Source organism: Ptychodera flava, unplaced genomic scaffold, assembly GCF_041260155.1.
Source record: "Ptychodera flava strain L36383 unplaced genomic scaffold, AS_Pfla_20210202 Scaffold_35__1_contigs__length_1935909_pilon, whole genome shotgun sequence".
Taxonomy (NCBI): Eukaryota; Metazoa; Hemichordata; class Enteropneusta; family Ptychoderidae; genus Ptychodera; species Ptychodera flava.
This window is the reverse complement of record NW_027248357.1, coordinates 1,175,940-1,197,500: the sequence shown is the minus strand read 5'-3', so window position 1 is coordinate 1,197,500 and position 21,561 is coordinate 1,175,940. Positions and strand designations below refer to the sequence as shown.

Sequence of the window (21,561 nt, the reverse complement as noted above, 5' to 3'; positions counted from 1 at the left end):
ATATATGCACTCGCTATCGCTCTTGCATATATGTCGTGAACTGGTCAAAATCTCGTGGTATACCATCACTGAGTGTGCTTTACTGCTTAAATATTTTATAGTTCATCCATGATCCATTTCATTGTACATCGAAAAATTTTATACGACTGATTGAAAAGAAAAAACAGGGTGAGCCCTTGACAACAGCTATGAAAAAAGGTTGTTCTTCCCTTTTTGAAATAAGGAATGGAAGAACAGGTAGGGGTAGGGAATAGAACCATGCTGTGGACCACTGAAAACCAGCGATGGATTGGAAAGATCCCATTTTGGCAACTGGATCCTACAGTGAACCCTACGAAACCCTATACAGTAGTTGACCACTACAATAGTGTCAATTGGCCATATGAGGGCGTTTTCAAGATGGTAACACCTGCTTTCGAAAGGAATTTCATACTTGATAGTGTGTTATCTCTCCGAAAAACTACTTTTAAATTAAAGTTCTATGTTTGAAATATATGCCCTATCCAATGACAAAATCATGTTTTGAGAATACCCACGTCAAATTTCTTCACGTCAAATCAGGATTTCACAAAGAAACTTGACATGGATATTCTTGAATCACTTTCTCATTGGATAGGGTATATATTTGAGGCAAAGAATTCAAAGTTAAGGTAGTTTTTCAGTGATAAAGCACTTACCGAGATTCCTGTAGAAAGCAGGTGTCGCCATCTTGAAAAAATGCCCTCGTCTGACCACTTGACACTATTTTAGTTGTCTACTACAGGGTTTTCAGGTTCACAGTGGGATCCAGTTGTCAATTACAGGATTTTTCCCATCGGCCAGTGGTTTTAATGGTCCGTGGCATGGTTTCCATTTCTACCCTCTTTCATACCTACCTCTGAAGACAGTTTCAGTGTTCTCTCTCAGCTTGAAAAAATAGACAGGAGATGCATATTTGTTGTGAAAATATATTCTTTTGTATGCTTATTAGCTTATTGATGAACAGATTGCTAAAAAAAAACGAGGATGGCTCATCCCTCAATATCCTTGTTGAGAAGCCTGAGTTTGACAAACATAATTCAATGTACTTCTGCAATACTGGAGGACTTTCAACTGAGCAACTTATTATTATTTTTTGGTATGTACATGATCAATTTGTAATTTATCTTGCCATTCTATGCAAATCATCCTATCGATGTGAAAAATACCGTCAAGGACAGTGTGCTCACATTCGGTTTGAATTGGTCCATTCGAGAAATATTTAAACCAGAAAAACAAGAATGACAAAAGCAAATAAGGTCTCCAACTTACGTACTGGAGGTCATCTTTAGGAACATGCATATCAACTTCTATAGCAATGGGACAAGCAGATCCTAAATACATAAGCAAATGTCAACAACAAAAATAGACAGAGAAGGTTTGATAAAAAGAAAAGGTGGGAGTGGGTAAAAAAATGTACAAGGGATCTGGTAAAAATGTAATGCTACCTCATCAATCTTCTAGACCCTACCCCCTCCTGAATATCAAATGTTCCATCCCTTGGTATTACATAACGCCAGATGACAGGAAATGTATTTACAACATTGGGGAGTTTTTAATTAATGCGATGAGTGTTATCATTCTAATGTAAACAGCACTTAAGTTAGTTACAGATAGTGAAATGCCTTCCACTGTGGGCGGTGATTACAACATCTGGAATTATCCTGGATCCAAATTTCTCATCAGTTCTTGTATGTCTTACATACAAAAGTTGCAAAAATTGGTCCGCAATGAAAAAATTCACCTCAGCTTTGTTTTCTGGATCAAAATTTCCTACAAATTGATACCAAATATGACAAAATTATGTTCACAGCCTTTGAAACTGTCTCACAACATATCCTGGGTTGGTGTAGGTCATTTAAGGTCACAAACTAAGAAAATTACCTAAAATATACAAATTTGGGGGTTTCCCAACACTTTGAGCAGAAAATTTGTCTAATAACATCCCTCAGGACTTTATACCAAATTACAAAGCTATCAAACAAGTAATTTTGAGAACAAGTTTTCTTGACCAAAAATGACAATATTGTCTGAAAAATACAAATTTGTATATTTCAGGACAATTTCCACATATTTAACTATTGTCATCTCTGTACGTCTGTGTACCAAATATAAAAGCTGTCTGTCCAGGGGTTTTAAAAAGAAAATACTGTTTAAGATTTTTTGACCAAAAATGACAAAATTGCTCCAAAATAGTAATTTTCCCAATTTTGTCATAATTTCAACAAATTAGAAGAGTAACACCCTCGCAAAGATCCAACCCAAATTTGAGAGCCATTGGGCTGGCGGTTTCAGAGAAGAAGAATTTTTACTGAAAATGAGAAAAATCACCAAAAAATTCAGCAAAAATACAAAATTAAGGATATCTTCACAATATTTGTAAAACTGTATAAGGTTCACCTAAGGTACTTGCACACAAATTTTCAGAGCAATCAAAACAGCAGTTCTTGAGTTATTAATTCTTGACCATTTTCACATTTTGTAAGCTCATTTGCATAATTTTGGCAATGCAGACTTCATTTGAACAAAATCCCATCTATAGCCCAGGATGCATCCACACACCAAATACCAAGCTGAAACGTGCAGCGGTTTGCGTGTTTTTGATGTTGACGGACATACTGTACATGTACGTACCGTAAAAACTTGATCAATTTGACCAACCTATTAATTCGACCACCCTATTTTTTTCACAAAACATAATTTTATTTCACCCCTTTCAATTCGACCACCGATGGAAACTGGGACTTTCTCAAACCCTGTTAATTCGACTGAATTACATACCCTTCAAAACTTCCTTCAGTTGGTGAATGAACGTTATTTCAAGACATTGAAAACCACCGTTACGATACGATGAACCACGGGTCAGACTAAAAGGCAGAAATGAGAACTACAAAGGGCTTTGTAAACGGCTTTCAGATTGGTTTTCATTGGGTCCCATGATTAGTTTCGCTGAGTGGGAAACCTCAGTGATTTATAGTGAGCTGGATCTCAGTCGCCGCTTTCGAAATATGCGTGAAGTTTCAGCATAAGTGAAGTACCATCCTTCTAGTCTCTGGTTTTGTAACTATTTTCTCACCTTAATATCGAAGAAAGTCAGAATAAATTACCTACTTTCTCCCTTTCTCATCGTCTTTTCCGAATTCTTACCATCCCGTGTCGAGTGAAATTTACAGACTTTTTCTGTGTGTGAATCAATATCCCTTCCTCATTTGGCAGATATTATGTTCTAAACCACATTGTTGCTTGTTCCTAAAACACATAGACAGATGTGCCCCGAAATCTTTTGCGAACGCTGAAAAAATTGCTGAGGAAAAATCGATGTTACATGTCGGTAAGTACTGCCGCCGCCGCCACGCCGTGCGTTCTTACCGACTTGGAACAGAGTAATATTTTCAAATGCAAATGGGGACAGTGTCAAGGAAAGAGTAAGACGACGACTTATTTTTTCAAGCTGAAGAAATGCTCTTTCTGGTTGTTTTAATGACTCAATCGAATATTTTTTTTCCCAATTAATAAATCATAGACAATCTCAATTCTCGGTTTATGGCAATTTTTGCCGACCGATAAAAGTCTTTTCATCTTCAATATTCCATTCTAGGCCGCGTTCAAAAAAATGGTGAAGGGGGGGGGGGGGGGCTGGAGGAATCACGATTGAAATCTTTTTTTTTTCAGATCCCCCCTCAATAACCCTCAAAAATTTCAAGTCCCCCCCCTCAATACCCTCAAAAATTTTCAAGTCCCCCCCCCCAAATTACCATATAGCCGCATATTTATTAGGAATGCACGCAGAGTAAAAAAAACATGTAATGTGTCGTTCTGCACACAAATGTTCAACACTACCTCTTATCAGCAGGTTGTAGAGCCATATACCTAAGGCAAGTTCTTAAATTGATTCATTTTTAAATGCATCAGTGAACTTTTTGGATTTCTCAGTGTAAGCCGACTTGAGTTTATCCAACTCTGGCCAGTTCAATGGCACCAGCTGAAAAGCACACAAAATGACAATCATGAGAGAGTATGAAAATTGTGTATTCCTACCTATGTTTCAAACCAAATTGTGAAAAAATGAGCACAGTGACCTACTGAAAATTTTTTTTTCAAAAGTACAAGACATATACAACTTAGATGCCACTTATAATAAATTGACAATACTGGAAGGTTAAACTATTGCATGAAATTAATGTTTTAATCTCAGAAATTTTGGGTGTAATAATGGCAAATTTGATAAAAAATAAAAGAATTCCATTTAGTCACACATTTTTCCATTTAAATTAGAGTCTTTACTGTTCAAAGTTTTACTTTTGTGTATTGTACAATGAGATGTGAAAATTTCATTCACTGCATGAACTTGAAATGAATGGTTTTATATATTGATTTTAAGTGATTTTAGAAAAACTAACTTTTCATCGTACATTTGTATAAGATCAAGTATGGTGACCCCATCTTTTTTTTCTAATATTTGATTGTTCTCATATGCCAGAATTCAAAAATCCATGGTAACTGTTAGTCCCCTAGTCTTCTATGTGTTGCTCTCTGGCTGGATCTTGTGTACAAGTAGATGTATGTTTCACTGTCATTAGGAGTGTCCTATGACCGAAACTCTTCTTAAACTACATCAGAGTCAGAGCTACATGTATCACTGTCACTGCCAGTATGTAGTAGCAGGGCAGTAGTTGTATTAACTTTTTATTTTGACAATATTTTTGTTCAGTTTATACAATTGTGTTCTTGTTCTACTCCCTACAGAATGTTGAGCTATCCAGTATTCAGCTTGCCAACACAGCCTACGTGTACCGTGCATTTGCATCATTCAATTATCACCAATATTTAGACAAACAGGCTTTGTTGACAAACTGAATATCGTGTTTTTCAGCAGCATGCTGTAGAGAGACACCAAGAAACTGTGTTTGATACATTGCATAGAAATATTGAAAAATTAATCAACAGAACTGTTGTAGCTCCTGCCCCATTACAAGGCCAACTTGTTCTACGAAAATTTCATGGCATTCATAAATTTTTAGACTTTTTCGAGATTAAAGACATAAAATATGACAAAACGGTTCTAGATTTTGTTTAATTAGTACAAACATTAGAACCATTGGACGACATCAAAATGTTAGGAGTCAAAATATTTTCAGGTCCCCCCCCCCCCTATAGGCAGAGCAAAACTTTAAAGTCCCCAGCCTCGACTACCCCAAAAATTTTCGAATCCCCCCCTGAATTCCTCCAGCCCCCCCCCCACCACTTTTTAGCTCACATTTGATGTACCAATGTGAGGTTATCGTATAAGCTGAATCAGTTCATTTGCATCTGATTTGCATGTCTGTATGTCTGTATATTTGTGGGTATGTATGTGCGGATGTATGTCCGTCACACACAAAGGCTCCCATACCGCCAAAGCTACCATCTCAGTATTTGGTGTACAGGTAGATGCAGGGTTGAGATGTGAATTTGTTCAAATGAACACATCAGTGTCAAAAATGTGCAAATGAGGTAAGAAAAAGTGAAATCCTGCAAATGTGCAGGAGGCATGCCAGTGAGAACAGGCAAACTCCACTGATCTTGACTCATTTCCTGTCATTTGTTTATGAACTGTTACATATTAACAGACCAGCTGCAACCATAGACAGTAGATGGGGGAAGACCGTCTATACTAAACTAAGAGGGGCTTGTTTCTGCTATGCATGTTGCTAAAGTTGACCTCCAGTACCTAAAGTTAGACCTTAATTACTTTTGTCATTCTTGTTTTTCTGGTTTAAATATTTCTTGTTGTTTTTCTGGTTGTACTGTGCAGAAATCATTGCCATAACATCAACGTAGAATTTTCCTCCACTGAACAGATAGAAACAACATTTATTGTTGATCATTGGTAACCCATACTGGTATATACCAATTCTGATCAAATTTGAGCGACACCGTATATTTGCGGTATTTTTTGAACGCGCCCTAGTTTCACCTATATAATATCCTAACCTCCTGTGACTTTCCTTCTAAATGTTGAATTGCCTGTGCACCAAAAGAGGTTGTATCTTATGTGAAACGATGAAAAAATAGCTGAAGAAATATCCATGTGTCAGTCAGTACAGCAGGCGAAACCCGGACGGCCATATACCGATTGGGGACAGAGCAGAGTAGATCGAAACACAAACGGGGTGTTATTATAGGAAATACAGTGACTTATTTTAAAGCTGAATAAAATGCTGTCTCTGGTTGTGTAAGTCTGTCGATCGAAATATATATTTTGTTCCCAGTTGATTAATCATTGGGGGATGGCAGTCTCGATCTCCCCTTTATGGTTCGATATTTACTGACTCGTTCCTTCTCATTTTTGTCAATCGATGAAAGCATTTTTGTCTTCCATATTCAATCTTACATTGACCGATGTTATATCCTGACTTATACTGTCATTAGTTTTGACCAACGTACAAAGACGTTGCCCATGCGCCCGGTTGACGAGATATTTTGCAAAACGATGAAGAAATATTTGAACATTTACGGCCATACTGTATGCATGGGGGCCCGGGAGACATCGATGTCAGTCTTTCCGGACTGTTTACAAGTAGCTTAGGGGATATCAAAGGAGATGAATCAGTTAGTTGAATAAACCATAACTTTTCGGACATATTTTATGTCAATTTTGTCAATGTCGGACTTTTGATTCGATTGAGAAACCAGAATCACCTACAGAGATGTCTGTATTAAACACGGACACACAATTCGGAATAGTTTGTTGTGCTACTGTCGGTCTCAGTCGTGGTGTCTCTCCCATAAAATTTTGAAGCTATAGGCCTACACTTGTCGTTTCGATTCACAGGTAGCGGTACACCAATGACCAGATATTGTATGTTCTTTAAAGGTATACAGTCACCTGTAATCTAAATATTCCATATAATGGTCAAAAGGGCGTTCATTGTATTCAAAATGACCATTGAGGGCGCTGTTTTTAAAAAGCGGCCATCTGCTTAAAATCTGTTATTGGTTAGATTTTCTCTTTCCTTGGAAACTGTGGCAAAATTGGAACTGGTGACAGTATACCTTTAAACTAGTCTAAGCAATACGACACTGCACTCTTTGTCATATGTCTCCCCGTAAACGTCCTTGAACCTATGGACGTGACCATTGTTTTACTGCGCCCATCAGTGTGTAACCCCTGCTCATTCCCAGCAGAGTACTTTTTAAAGTTCTGTACTTCTGTGTACACTGTGTGTATAAGCCCCTAACCTAGTTTAATTCAATCTACAGTTGCTAAAATTGCTAGAAAAACGGCACGTTTTTCCAGTACTTTTACAGTTCTGTGCTTTCCGTCCCTGTTCCTCAAGTAGAATAGTCCTATTCACAAGCGCTATTGTTTTAAATCACGTCCAGGATGTGCTGTTGATTTTCAAGTTTATGAGCTCTCTGGGAATTGACTCTTCTCTCTTTTTTATATCAACACTACATAAATAAATGTGAATTTTTCTTTTTATTCGAAAAATGTTTATTCAGGCTTCACTCGTACGCCACGTGTTAATAAGAGTAGAACAAATCCAAAAGTGTTGGTTGAAGTAAATCTTCAGATGTTGGTTTTACAAAGTTAGACAATACTTACAGAAATATGGTCGTCATAGTCTTCTCTTAAAAACTATTATCTTCAACACCACGTTTCTTATGATCTGTGATGTCATTTTTAGTATTTTTACAAACTTTCAATGCATCAAACGCCATTAGACTATCTCATCTGCCTATCAAGGAGTTACAATATATTTCCAAGGGCTGGCACACGTTGTCAACTTATGCGTCGTCCGTCGAGCGGCCGGTGGCAGTGTCACAGATTGGTCCGTCTGTAATCGCGGCCACTTTGATTTTGATGTGACACCCACGTGTGTTTGAGGGGTTTTTGTTACCTAATTTGTCGACCTCACAAAATTTCACAGTCCATGCTTTGAAGCAGTCGTAACATGGCAAACATGTCTCGCGTAAATTTCATCCTCGTCGTTCCAATTAATTCGACCACTAAATTATTTTGGCAGTTTTAATTTCCTATTAATTCGAAGTTGTTCAAATCGTAATTATTTTTTTCTGGTTGAATTGATAGGGTTTTTATGGTACATACATGTACATACATTACATACACACATACAGACAGACGCCATCGACTTCAGCTTATACGATAAACTCACATCGGTATAACCAAATGTGAGCTAAAAACAGAAGATTCTACCGGTAGTCAAAGATGTTAATCTTCAAGAGCTTGCAAAGAATATACAGAATTCTGTCAGTAACACAGTCCTGTTGACAAATGGCAGAGAGAAGATACTGTTGTCAACAGTTGATAACTCTATAACCTTATCATTCAGTCTTTTCCTTCACTCATGGGCAGCACAATAAGAGGCATGTGCTTTAAAGAATTTATAATAATAATATAATAATTGTGTAATAATATCATCACATGCAATCAGTGGTTTGGTGATTGAACTTTTGGAAAAATTGTTACATATGCTGATACTGTTAAAATTTGCCTTTGCAGGTAAACTGTACCTAGAATCTTGTCCTACAAATTTCTTAAAATGATGAAGTTAGTAACATTCTGGGTTTTTTGATACCTTTTACATTTTAGTATTGAAAAACTTTTCAGTGAAACTTCTTTTAAATATGTATCGTGCCTTTATCATTGAGTTAACTGATTGTAATTAATTTCAATTTTTGAAATGACTCCATTCAGGTCAAGCATATGGTGAGCCAACACATTTATCACAGCAACAAGACCCATGGAACAGACTTAATTCAACATGTACATTAGCAAGCTCAAGAAGAGAAGTTTACCATCATGATCCAAAGGTAAACACTCATTTCATGACTTGATGGTGACTGTTAAAGGGCCCATGGTCTGATTTGAAATGTAAAGATCCCTCTTAATAGACTTTCCTTAATATGATACTAGTACATGTATGTTTATTTCCAGTTAGTTTTGCAAAGATTTGCCTGATAAGGTAGACAAGTAAAAGTGTGAAATTGACACTTCCTAAAGTTTGACCAGTGGATTCTTTTGCTTTTCTGGAGATTGCCCAATCTCTAAGTATGTACGTTACTTGTCTAAGTACATGTATAACCCACTGCTTATGTATAAGCGCCTCCTCTATTTCTAGACATGGTTAGAGTAATGCTATATGTCCATGTATACGCACTGCCCTGCTAGATAAAATATGGAAAAGTTTGAGAAAGTGTAAAGAATTGTTGCACTTGGTAAAATAACTTTTCAGACCAAAGAAACCAGTAGAAGGTGTTCTATAATGCGACATCGAACTTATGTGACTGAACTGAGGGGGAAAAAGAGCATGTTTGTGTTCTTCTGATTCTCTGTGATCCCAGTGTATACCTCATGGAACAGTCCTAGTCTGACCTTGCCTGACACCGCCATGCTTCATTTGTTTTCCTTCTTGGATCATGAAATTTCATCGTTTGAAGCACTTTATTATTTCATCTTTAAAGAGTCTGACTGTTGACTATTATGAATCCCACTGCTATGTTGTATATTTGCCAAGAAGTTGACCATTTCAAAACTGTGCACCAGTTACTGGATATTCATCTGTATAAACACCAAATGACACTTACATGTGATTGTAAATTGATAAATCAATTGATAAATTATGGTAGAAATCTTGGATGACTAACTGGCTATTCAATTACCACTGATCTGCAAATGTACTGTTGTCTAAATTTAGACAGTGCTAAAGATTGTAAAGTTTGTAATTGTCACAGACATTGCTTCACCAGTGTTACAAAACACAATGCAGTTGGCTGTACATGAAAACAATGACTTTTACATAATAATCTCTACTTCCTGTGGTATCTCCATGATGTTGTCATTGACAGTACTTATAGGTATTGTACACTTTGATATGCATCCATAAATTTGATATGCAAATTGCTTCCTGCAGGCTCCAAGAGACAGTCTTGATTTTGTTTTAAAGACTAGTTATGATCAACATAATTCATTCCTGGCTACCAAACCAGAAACACTTGTTCAGCCAGAAACAACAGGAGTTGACCATGGGTAAGTAAATCCAAAGTTGTCGATTCATTGACTATTTTCATTGGTCTGTACACATTCCCATCTTTGTAAATGGTTGGACTGTCAGTCTTTAAGTTTCTACCTTACCCTCCCTTGCAACAACAAATTGATTTTTATGTCATCCACTGTTGATCAGAAGTTTACTCTTGATACTTAAAAACATGATTTATACAGTTGTAGTGAAAATGGAGAGTATCCCTTGGTAACTTGTTATCATTGCCGTGACAGATGGCAACATCTTGCCATTCCTCTAACCCTTTGTAAGAATTCAAATTTTTTAATGATTCATTACTGTATGGACAAAGCTTTTGGCAACCTTGTTTTTCATGGAATTTTTCCTTTACACTTTAAGCCCTTATGTGTTAAAAATCAAGCTGTACATGCCTTAATTTCTTTAGTGAGACTTAGATACTTTGTTTCCTCACAATGGAGGGGTCACAGTCCTCATTTAGGACTATTTCAAATTTATAAACTTAAATCTTCAATATGGGCCACTGGGTTCTCCTCCACAGACATCTGAGATCAGTAGATGGCTCATTAATAATCATGGCATTAATGATGATGAAAGAATTGGCAGTTTAATTTTCTTTGTGTTCCTAAAGGGTTTCTTTGCTAATAAAATATTGTGTTCACAGTTGCTTTAATTCCAAATTTTGAAAAAGAAAAGAATCTGAATAATAAGAGTAAACTGAGTCACTTTCTCTACTATCCACATCACAGTCGTACTTTGAAGAACAAACCAAAAGAAACTCAGAAGTCTGCTGATGCAACAAAACCTCCCCTGGCCATTAATGTGGTAGTTGATCCAAAAAGAGAAACTATTGACTGCTTCAACGGGGCCATTGATAGTCCTCACAGTGCTGCCACCAATCCAGGATACTCTAGGAAACATGATGGTGGATTTTATACAACATAATTAGTTCTTATGATATGTTATACATTTACTGTATTTGTGACAGAACAAGCACAATAAAGTAACTATCAGAGAGGACATTTCACAAGCAATCTCTCTGAATTTTGATGCAATCCTTTACCAAAACACTGCAGTTTGTAAATTTGATGTAGTTTCTTTCACTTATCAACATGACCACGTACCGGTATTGTACTCTCTCTCTCTTTCTGATATATGTAAATAGTAATACCAGAAGGTTTGACAGCCAAGTGAGGATGGGGGTGAGCAATAATTATTCTTTCTCTAAAATCTACTTTTTTCAGTTTGACATAAGCTTTTTGTTTCTGAAAGAACTATTATATCTCCCATAATTTCAAGTACATTCTGAAGTGGGTCTTCATATCCAATGAGGTTTTCATTTACTTTACCATACTGTGGATGCAGTGAACAAGGTGTGTTTTCATCGTACCATGGATTCAGATAACATATACCATACCATACACTGAATTAATACTCAGCTTTCAATATTATTAGACATGCTGTACAGTGCTCATCATTTATCTTACATTTACATGAAGCTTGTTGGTCAAAGCCTCATTCATCAAAGCTTAAACATCTACATGCAAAAAAATCCTTTGATGAAGTTTTGTTTGAAACAAAAAATTGTCTTTTGCATCAGTAATCTGCAAACTGTTTTTGAAGTTTGTTTCAAACCAAGTTTGTTTCAAACCAAGTGTATAGGAATCATAATTACAAGAGACCACTAAAGAAATTAAATAGTAATGTGAAATACTACGTGAATGTTAATCTATTTTATGCATCATCCTGTTCTTCAGTAATTTGACAGTTTAACTTTAAATCATGACCGAAATCGTCAGTGTTGTATAACAAATCTATTGGAATGTAACAGCATTTAATACATAAAATGCACCACATACTAGTCAGATTCTATAGACTACTTATACCTTGATCTGTATGTCATGGCAGGATTCTGCCCAGCATTCCTCACAACCTGCACTAACCACAGGGAGAAGTATGAAATTTATTCCTCCTTTTGAAATCTGTGATAATTCCAATAAAGATGTGTTTGCTAGAAATGGTCTCTTTTTTCATTTACTGAATGCTTGACTTGCAACCTCTGATCACTTGACCTTTACCGCTATTAGAACACACATGACCTAATTGCCCTCTCTGTTGATTTCATCAGGGGATCAACTCAGTTGGTCAACAGCTATGTAAGCCTTGAAAGCTTTTGCACCATACCTTTTTGTTCTTGTGGTGCAAAGATTGACAATAGAGAAAACGAAGCATTAAAGTCTTAGATATATAGTGTACATTATACAAAATGTTGTAAATAGTATTTTATACCAACTGAATCTTCCTTCTGCTTTCAAATTACCAGAAGTCGTTTAGGACAACACATAAATATTAACTCTTGATATCATGTTTGGATAGCAGACTGAGTGACCAGAACTAAAAAGAAGTAAAAACAAAATATTGATATCATGTTTGGATAGCAGACTGAGTGACCAGAACTAAAAAGAAGTAAAAACAAAATATTGATATCATGTTTGGATAGCAGACTGAGTGACCAGAACTAAAAAGAAGTAAAAACAAAATAAAATCCACATTCTCACCCATTTTTTAGAAAGAAGCTGTGCCGAGAAACCAGCTCATCAATTTTCATTCTTTTACACATTCTTTTACAGCTGTATTGAAATGCTACTTTTTTGAGTGAATGTCATGCTTTCCTAATATCAATGGTTTATTTGATGTCAATAAAATATTGTATAGCCATCGATCTATAAAATAACTTGCCAGACTATAGAGGGCGCTGTTGCATCAACTTCAATGCACTACACAAACCAAAGGGTCCTCGAGCTCCGATGATGATGATGATTAAACATTTAAAAATGAAGAAAAATAAAAATATATTTGGACTCAGTAAAGTTGTTGTTGTTGTTGTTGTTGTAGTTGATAGTATTTGCAGAAAAGGACAAATTATGCGCTGCAAAATTCAATACAGCCTCACTGTACACATAGAGGTAAGCTACCTCCATGCTATACACATGCGCTGCAAAATTCAATACAGCGATATTGATGATGATGATGATTAAATATTTAAAAATGGAGAAAAATAAAAATATATTGGACTCTGTAAATTTCTTGTTGTTGTTTTTATTATTGTTGTTGTTGATAGTATTTGCAGAAAAGAACGAAGTATGCGCTGCGAAATTCAATACAGCCTTACTATACTATGCGCTGCAAAATTCAATACAGCCTAACTATACATGTGCGTTGCAGCCTAACTATACTATGCGTTGCAAATTCAATACAGCCTAACTATACATGTGCGTTGTAGCCTAACTATACATGTGCGTTGCAAATTCAATACAGCCTAACATTACCCAAGGGTTGTCACTTCATTGCCACACACTTTTTTTTCAATCGCCAAAAATGCACCTAGCAAGCATCGAAATCGGTAAAATTCGACGTAGGGTCAAAGCACATTAGTCCTTCTCAATCATACTCAGACATTTTTACCTCTTACCGATGAAAAGTCGACAAATCGGCAGGTTTTTCAATGCATCTCGTCGTCTCTTGATTCCAGATTTAAAATACCCCGCGAAAGATCTAGTCACATGGGCGCATTTCAAATCGAACCAATAGCAGAGCCCGTACTGAAAGAATGGGCCCGACGTGAAAACCCGGCAGTAACGTAAGTTTCTCACGTCTTTGGAAAGAACGTTCTCTTGCTATGGGTGAACTGGAACTGTTAAAGTTACCAGAATTTCATACGCAGACGCACGCAGACAGTGTCACCCATAGTCTTCAAAAGACGTAAGAAACTTACGTTACTGCCGGGTTTTCACGCTGGGCCCATCCAGCTCTGCTATTGGTTCGATTTGAAATGCGCCCACGTGACTAGATCTTTCGCGGGGTATTTTAAATCTGGAATCAAGAGACGACGAGATGCATTGAAAAACCTGCCGATTTGTCGACTTTTCATCGATAAGAGGTAAAAATGTCTGAGTATGATTGAGAAGGACTAATGTGCTTTGACCCTACGTCGAATTTTACCGATTTCGATGCTTGCGATTGAAAAAAAAGTGTGTGGCAATGAAGTGACAACCTTTGGGTAATGTTAGGCTGTATTGAATTTGCAACACACGGCACATGTATAGTTAGGCTACAACGCACATGTATAGTTAGGCTGTATTGAATTTTGCAGCGCATGTGTATAGTATACTATAAAGGCTGTATTGAATTTTGCAGTGCATGTGTATAGTTTGGCTGTATTGAATTTGCAACCCATACTTTGTTCTTTTCATCAAATACTATCAACAACAACAATAACAACAACAACAACAACAACAACAACATCTACTAGACGTCCAATATATTTTTATTTTTCTCCATTTTTATCACAACTGGAAGTTGTGATATAGAGGTAGTTTCAACCGGTGTTTGATGTCGTCCATTTCCGTAAACGACAAAAAGTCAAAACTGCTGAACAGACTGCGTTGATATTTGATACCGATACATAGACTGGTTCCAAGGTTCCAATTCGGAAAAATGGAGCCAAATGGAGTGCCGGTTAGATAGTTTTTGGAAATTTCTAACCCCCTTTTTATCTAATTGATTTTAGGGGTCTTTCATATATGTAGTTTTGGAATGTACACCAATCCTGCATTGTGGACTGTTTTATGAGTTGTTGAACAGAAATGAGGTTTTGATGAATGTTAGAAATATGCAGGATGGCTGATTCGAAGTATAAGAGATTTCTATGGTCTTTTGGGCACCAAAAGCATTAAAAAAAACATATTTCATAGTTTAGATTCTCACTTTTGAGATGACCCTAGGCATTTGTTAAGTAAACATCCTTGAGTCAATATACAGACTTTGACATTCCAGAGATTAAGTATCCACAACCTCACATGTTACAGTCTTTCACTACAATGGTATGGCCCAAACCCATTGTTATCAGTGGAGAGTGTGGACCTGTCTACAGGAAATTGGGGTGAACAGGTTAGACAATGCCGTTACAAGTTGTAGGTTAGTTATCAATGTAGCACCAGCATAGAGTCCTGAGCATCTGTCCATGTGTTCTCACAGCAAATTACAGGGGAAAAAATTATTTGAGAAGTTTCTCTCCTTTAAATAGAAGTATATTACAATTTAAACCTGTCATGGATAGATTGCTCTCAAATGATCTGAAACACAGTTATTGCCCATTAGCAACAAATCTATAGCAAGATTTATGTAAAGTTCATGAACTTACACAAGGTATTAGACAAAAGATGACCATGACTTTGCTACTTTTCAACATTTATTTCATCAGATTTCCCAGCTTAGTGTATAATTTTGTAATCTTAATTACTGTCAACTTAGCTTTACTAACTTATTCATGCCTCATTATTCTTACACTACTGTTATACCTTATAACCACAAAATTTCAAGAGATGCATATATGATTGTCACTTAACAAACAATTTACAAATATGTCTTCTGCTTTTTCTCCATATACATATACATGTCTCTTTTCTCATAAAAATGAGCTAAAAATCGCAATGTGAAAAATAGTCTTTCAGCTATATGTTGCTCATTGACTTCGTGGTCTGTCTAATTCACAGTGAGTGTGGTTGTTGATAAATGCCGATAATACTAGGCGGTCATAATGTCCAAGCGCCATTGGCGGTATTTTTAACATAATGACCATAGGTCACTATCACATCTGGAAGTTGTGATATAGGGTTAGCTTCAACCAGTGATGGACAGTGTCCATTTTCCGTAAACGACAAAAAGTCAAAAACCGCTGAACAGACTGCATTGATATTTGGTAGAGATATTCAGACTAATTCCAAGGTTCCGATTCCGAAAATGGAGCCAAGCGGAGCAGCATTTAGATAATTTTGGAAATTTCTAACCCCCCCTTTAAAGTCCATATATTACCTGATTTTGTTTAATTTGAACTTAATACTATTGTTTAGTAAAAAAGCCATAATACTCAAATAATTAAAAATTATTTTTGGTATTCATTTCTAAAATATTATATTTCATACATAAAACACTCGAAATACTGGTCCTCAGAAAAATCTGAATTCATATTGGCCGCAAAATGGTCACGTGACATGACGTCATGTGAGGCCATCAGTGCAGTGTGCAGTGACAGGGTCGCACTAGCGCTCGCCACATTTGCAAAATGCGACAGAAAGTGCTGGGTGGCGAATAAAATGTCTTCTTGGTTCGCCACGCTCATGAAAGTGTGGCGAACTGGCCTCAAACTAAAAGACCCCGGTCAAATTCATGGTGGACGATGCGATACTATCAGGTGATTAAATCAATGTGACAATACTCTCGCTCTCAGCGCCACGTAAGTTTACGATACCCGACAATGGTTGCTTACTATGCGTTCTGTCCAGCTTAGGTACGCATTGCCGAACTCGGCAAGACATCAAACTTTTTGTTTACCCTTCGAACCCAGTTTAGTACCATGTAAGGACTAAAATAATGACATCATCCACCCTAACAGCAGAGAGATCCAGTAATTTATGCGAACTTTTCGAGAAGGGGTCAGTGGTTTACGTGAATATTTAATCAGGTCGGCTGCCCAGCTGCCGGCATGCCGTGCACAACGAGAGTCGAGAGACCTTATGATAGCTTTTCTACAACTCAGACGACGATTATATCATGTACAGCTATTGCTCTCTGAGTGATAGAAACGGTAGCTTTTACCTCTTTTTTGATAATATTCTATGGAAAAATCGAGCGATTTGCTAGCCAAGTTGATTGCGATTGAACTTGGTGTTGGATGGCAGCATGGCCATTGCATTGTGTGATGCTGAATGCTCGCTCCGGTCCCCGTGGTTGAGGTTTTCTTTCAATGTGCATGATGAAGAAATTTGTAAGATTTTAGTTAAACTGAAGTGTATTCTGTTGATTTTCAAGTGACTTGCAATCGATAAGCTCATGCAAACTGTTGATATCGTGCCTTATCCAGCCTGTAGCGAGATCGAGAGCCGTGACCTCCTTTGTTTACAAATTTATGTGTTGTTACTGTTGACATCGTGACATATTTCCTACGTTGCGTCGCGTCTGACGTGTATCTCTTGCATCTCCACAAGGTGACTGGAAACCGTATTTTTTGAGTTTGAAGCCAATTGAAAACACTATTTTTTAACTTCAATAAACCGGGCATGAAACTTTTATCTCAATACTTTGTGGTTTCTTTCTATCTGAAGACTGCTTTTGGTATGCTTGTCAAAATACGTGGAGCCAACTTTGAAAACAGATTGACTAACACAGTATGCGAGACACGATTAAATCAAGGCTGCGTCGATGTGCGTACGACGGTGTACAGTGTCTGGTAGGTATCAATGAGTCGGAGAGCCCGCGTACCTGGTCCGGCTAGGCTCAACTATACTGTGAAGATCGGTGGAGATACACGAATCAACCTGACTCCATTACAAAATTAGTAATCCTGCGATACAAACAAATATGGTCAAGAGAAAAAAACTTTCACAGATCGTTTTGTTGGTCTTTCAACAAGGAATGAAGGTTCAAGGAACTAACGCAGCGCGAATATCAGTAGTTATTTCCGGAACGCGGGAAGGTCGTTTGCTGTGCCAGTACCGTCTGATAACTTTGGAGAAGCAGATCAAAACTCCAGCAACGATGATTATATTCAGGTACATCACGGACAAAACGGCCCCGGGCCACTACAGCTGCAGGGAAGGTGATGATGACTAATTGTACCGGTAAACTTCCGACACAAATAGCGTGTATGCACTGTGCATACAACAGTGTAGGTTTATTTTACGTCCATGACACAGTGGACAACAACAAGGGAAATAAATAATCGTGGTTTCATCTCGTTGTTTATTACATAAATGTCAAAAATGATTTTTTAAGCCTTTTTAAAACAATGGGCATACACAAGACATTTTAGTGCGATGCTGAGTTCAACGTGGCGCGTATACCGGATGCTCTCTTCTCGTTACCCATGCCTGTTACTCAGACTCGTATCGGCATCTGATGACAGACAGAGTTATGAATTCGAGTTTCACACAGCCGCTTTCAGAATATTTCGTTTGGGCATATTTATCATAAAATCGAAGGCCCAAATGATTCTTATTACTACCTATCTGTGTTTCCCACATGTAAAGGCTCGGGTGAACCTGGGTCTGAAGGTATTTCGTCGCTTGGCCCATTGATCCGCAGGTTGGGGAGATACTCGCACCTCGCTGGCTCAAAACCTATACGGCCGTGGCTCTGAATTTCCTGAAAAATAGTCATGTACCGTAGAGCCCAAGACTCCTCATTATCATCTGAATCATACACTCCGAGTCCAAAAACTATCTCTTCATTCGCGCTCGCCGAGTTTAAATTTGACGCCATTGTTGCTTGTGTATGTACAGCAGGAGGCATAGATTGATTTGCACAACGATTGCCTCACGTGACGTCACAGATGAGGGCGTGGTTCAAACAGAGATTTTTTCTCAAGCCGTGAATTTATAGCAAGATTGCATTTATTTATCAACAGAAATGAATAAAATGACACCGGCATTTGACACATGACTCCAATAAGAGTTTATAGTAAAAAAATAAAAAATATTTTTTCAGAGGTAATATATGGACTTTAACTAATTGATTTTAGGGGTCTTTCATATATGTAGTTTTGGAATGTACACCAATCCTGCATTGTGGACTATTTAATGAGTTGTGGAACAGAAATGAGGTTTTGATGAATGTTACAAATATGCAGGATGGCTGATTCAAAGTATCAGAGATTTTCATGCGCTTTTGGTAATAAAATTGATAAAAAACAACATATTTAATGTTTTAGATCTCTCACATTTGTTATGACCCTTAACATTACAGACTTGATGACATAACCCGCTGCTGGACCTGTTTACTGGCGCATTGATTTAAAGACAAAGATCGTTTTATTTTGTAATAAGGACGTGTGATTTCGTAAAACATAGTCTATTAGCCTGGAAATGTGATTTTTGCGAATATTGCTTACCCCACTGACAAACAGTGTGGTTTGAAAATGGCTGGAATTCGCTACTTCGGGACTTTGTTTTCTGTGTGCATTTACTGACAAACTCCAAACCCGCAGCACCTACCCATTCAGTATTTCATATACAGATGTACCCAGAGATAGAGTAGTTTCACAATGTGGCCAGTTGTGATCAAGTGCCATTGGCGCTATTTTTAATGTTTAATCATCATCATCGTCACCATCTGATCATCATCATCGGAGCCTGAATTCCCTATGCACAAACTGTACAAAATTAAAAATTTGCCTAGACTTACCTTTAAGTGCAAATTATTGAATGGAGCGTAGTGTATCTACCAAATTATGCCTCCCACTTTCATCGATAGTTGGCGCTGTTCCCAAGTACTGAATATTCAGATTCAATAAACAGAGTCCCCTCATGCTGACCCTTCATTCCACTTGAAGTAGCCGTGAGGCAGGCAAGTTTGTGTGAGCTACTATATCCATATATTCTCCAAACTGTATTTGTAAGCTATTTCAGCAATTTTAAAGCACATGGGCAAAAATCCTCCCAATTTATATGAAGCCGGGACGGGTGGGAGGGAGGAGCGTAGATACACTACGCTGCATTCAAAGACTTATAATTTGCACTTCAAGGTATTATTAGTCTAGGCAAATTTTTAAGTCTTTATCATTCCGCTCCGTGTATCTATTAACAGTTTTGTATGGCTTTGTGACTGACGAAGTTTTTGTCAGTTTTGGAACAACAAACAAAACAAAATTATCGGTTATATTACAAAACTTAATATCTAAATTTGCTATCGTCTGACCTCTATCCGAGGATGTCAGAGCAATTAGCATGACAGTCTTTAGCGTTAACTGCTTTAGACTCAAACTTGAGCTTGGATGTAACGACTTCAGATAATTCAACACTCCAGTAACATCCCATGTGACTGGATATCTTGGTGTTGGTGGTCGAATATGAAAAAATCCTCTGAATAAGTTGACTACCAATGGATGTGAACCTATGGGCTTACCATACACATTTAGGTGGGCTGATGAGATAGCTGCTCGATAACCATTTAATGTACTATATGTTAGATTCTTGTCCTGAAACAGTTCAGTTAGAAATTCTAATATTATTGCTGCAGGACATGAAACTGGATCAACGTTCCGTTGACTACACCAGCTTGCAAATCTTGTCCATTTGAAGTCATATTGTTTAGAGGTACTTTGTCGCACAGCTTTGACAAGTATTTCTGTTGCCTTTGCTGAAATTCCCTGACCTCTGTAATGTCTCCTGATAGCATCCAAGCGGCTAGTGGTATAAGATTTATTTTGGGTGGCTTCCCTGTGTGTGGTTCTAGAATTAACTCTCTGCACTTTGGCAACAGAAGTGGACACTGACTGGACATCTGAAGTAACAGTGGATACCAAGGTCTCTTTGACCATGATTGCTTTGGCCTTGTCTCTGCGTATTTTCTGCAGGCATCTGGTTATTAGTGGTGGTGGAGGAAACATGTACATATCTCTGTCCGTCCATGTTAGTGAGAATGCATTCACTGCTGTTGCTTGAGGGTCTACTGTCCAAGACACATACAGGTTGAGTTGTCTTGTTGTGTGACTTGCAAACATATCGATCTCTGGCTGGTGGAACTGTAGACAAATTTGTTGAAACACTCTGGGGTTCAACTGATAATCGTGATGATCTTGAAACACTCGGGACTGCTTGTCTGCTAATACATTCATTGTCCCTGGGACATGTTCCACTTTGAGGTGGATATTTTTGTTTTCGCACAACTGCCATATCTGTAGTGCTATGGTACACAGTTCTGGAGACTTTGCACCCCCTTCGTTCTTCAGATAGGCTACAGCCACAGTGTTGTCTAACTGTAAAGTGGCCGTTAGATTGCTCTGATTGTGAAGGAAAGACTGGAGTACCAACTTTGCTGCTTGAATTTCTAGAACATTGATGTGTCTTTTTTTTTCCTCCTGAGTCCATCTGCCCTGAACTGTGTGGTTGACGCAAACACCTCCCCATCCCTCCTGTGATGCATCTGACTGAATGATCATGTCGGAGGGCTGTACCTGTAGAGGCCGACCATTGAAAACTGGAGCTTGATGTATCCACCAAAGCAGGTCTGTTTGTGCTTCCTGATTCAGAGATATCTTGTGATCCCATGAGTGATGTACTAGACTGTGATTGAGTTGTTGTTGGAGTGCACGATAATGTGCTGCTGCTATTCTCATAGCTCCCCGTGCATTCTCTATTAAACCAAGCACTTGTGCTACTTGTCTGAGGGATACAGAGTGTTTGGCTAGCAATGCTGTAGCAATGTTTGCTATTACTTGCACCTTCTGGGTTGGTACAAGTACTACCATCTTCTCTGTGTCGTATAGACGTCCTAAATGAACCAACTTTTTGGTTGGTATTAATTGTGACTTCTTTTCGTTTGGTATGAAGCCCAATTGACGGAACAGTGTCATAAGTATGTGAGATTCTGGTAACAAGTTGCCTTTTTCCCTGCTTTGTTGAACACATCGTCTATGTAACTGCTGCAAACTATTCCCTGTTTTCGAGCATGTGCCATTGGTACC

At 37.7% G+C, this 21,561-nt stretch overlaps 2 protein-coding genes across 2 annotated transcripts in view; one reads left to right on the top strand and one right to left on the bottom strand.

Annotated features, from left to right (window-relative positions):
• The window catches only part of LOC139127738 (protein CFAP276-like), a 19,442-nt gene extending 7,384 nt beyond the window's left edge, over positions 1 to 12,058 (top strand). The window contains exons 3-5 of the mRNA XM_070693626.1: positions 8,726 to 8,835; positions 9,936 to 10,051; positions 10,790 to 12,058. Of these exons, the coding sequence (XP_070549727.1) occupies positions 8,726 to 8,835; positions 9,936 to 10,051; positions 10,790 to 10,985 (422 nt within the window). The 3' untranslated portion in view covers positions 10,986 to 12,058. The remainder of the gene's footprint in view (positions 1 to 8,725; positions 8,836 to 9,935; positions 10,052 to 10,789) is intronic.
• Positions 12,059 to 19,626: 7,568 nt separating this feature from the next.
• Positions 19,627 to 21,345, bottom strand: LOC139127706 (uncharacterized). Its single transcript, XM_070693602.1, has one exon. It carries the CDS (start codon positions 21,343 to 21,345, stop codon positions 19,627 to 19,629), a length of 1,719 nt encoding a protein of 572 aa, XP_070549703.1.
• Positions 21,346 to 21,561: the final 216 nt, after the last annotated feature.

Coding starts and splice junctions, on each gene's coding strand:
- LOC139127706 (XM_070693602.1), bottom strand. CDS start 21,345: ATGGTAGTACTTGTACCAACCCAGAAGGTGCAAGTAATAGCAAACATT.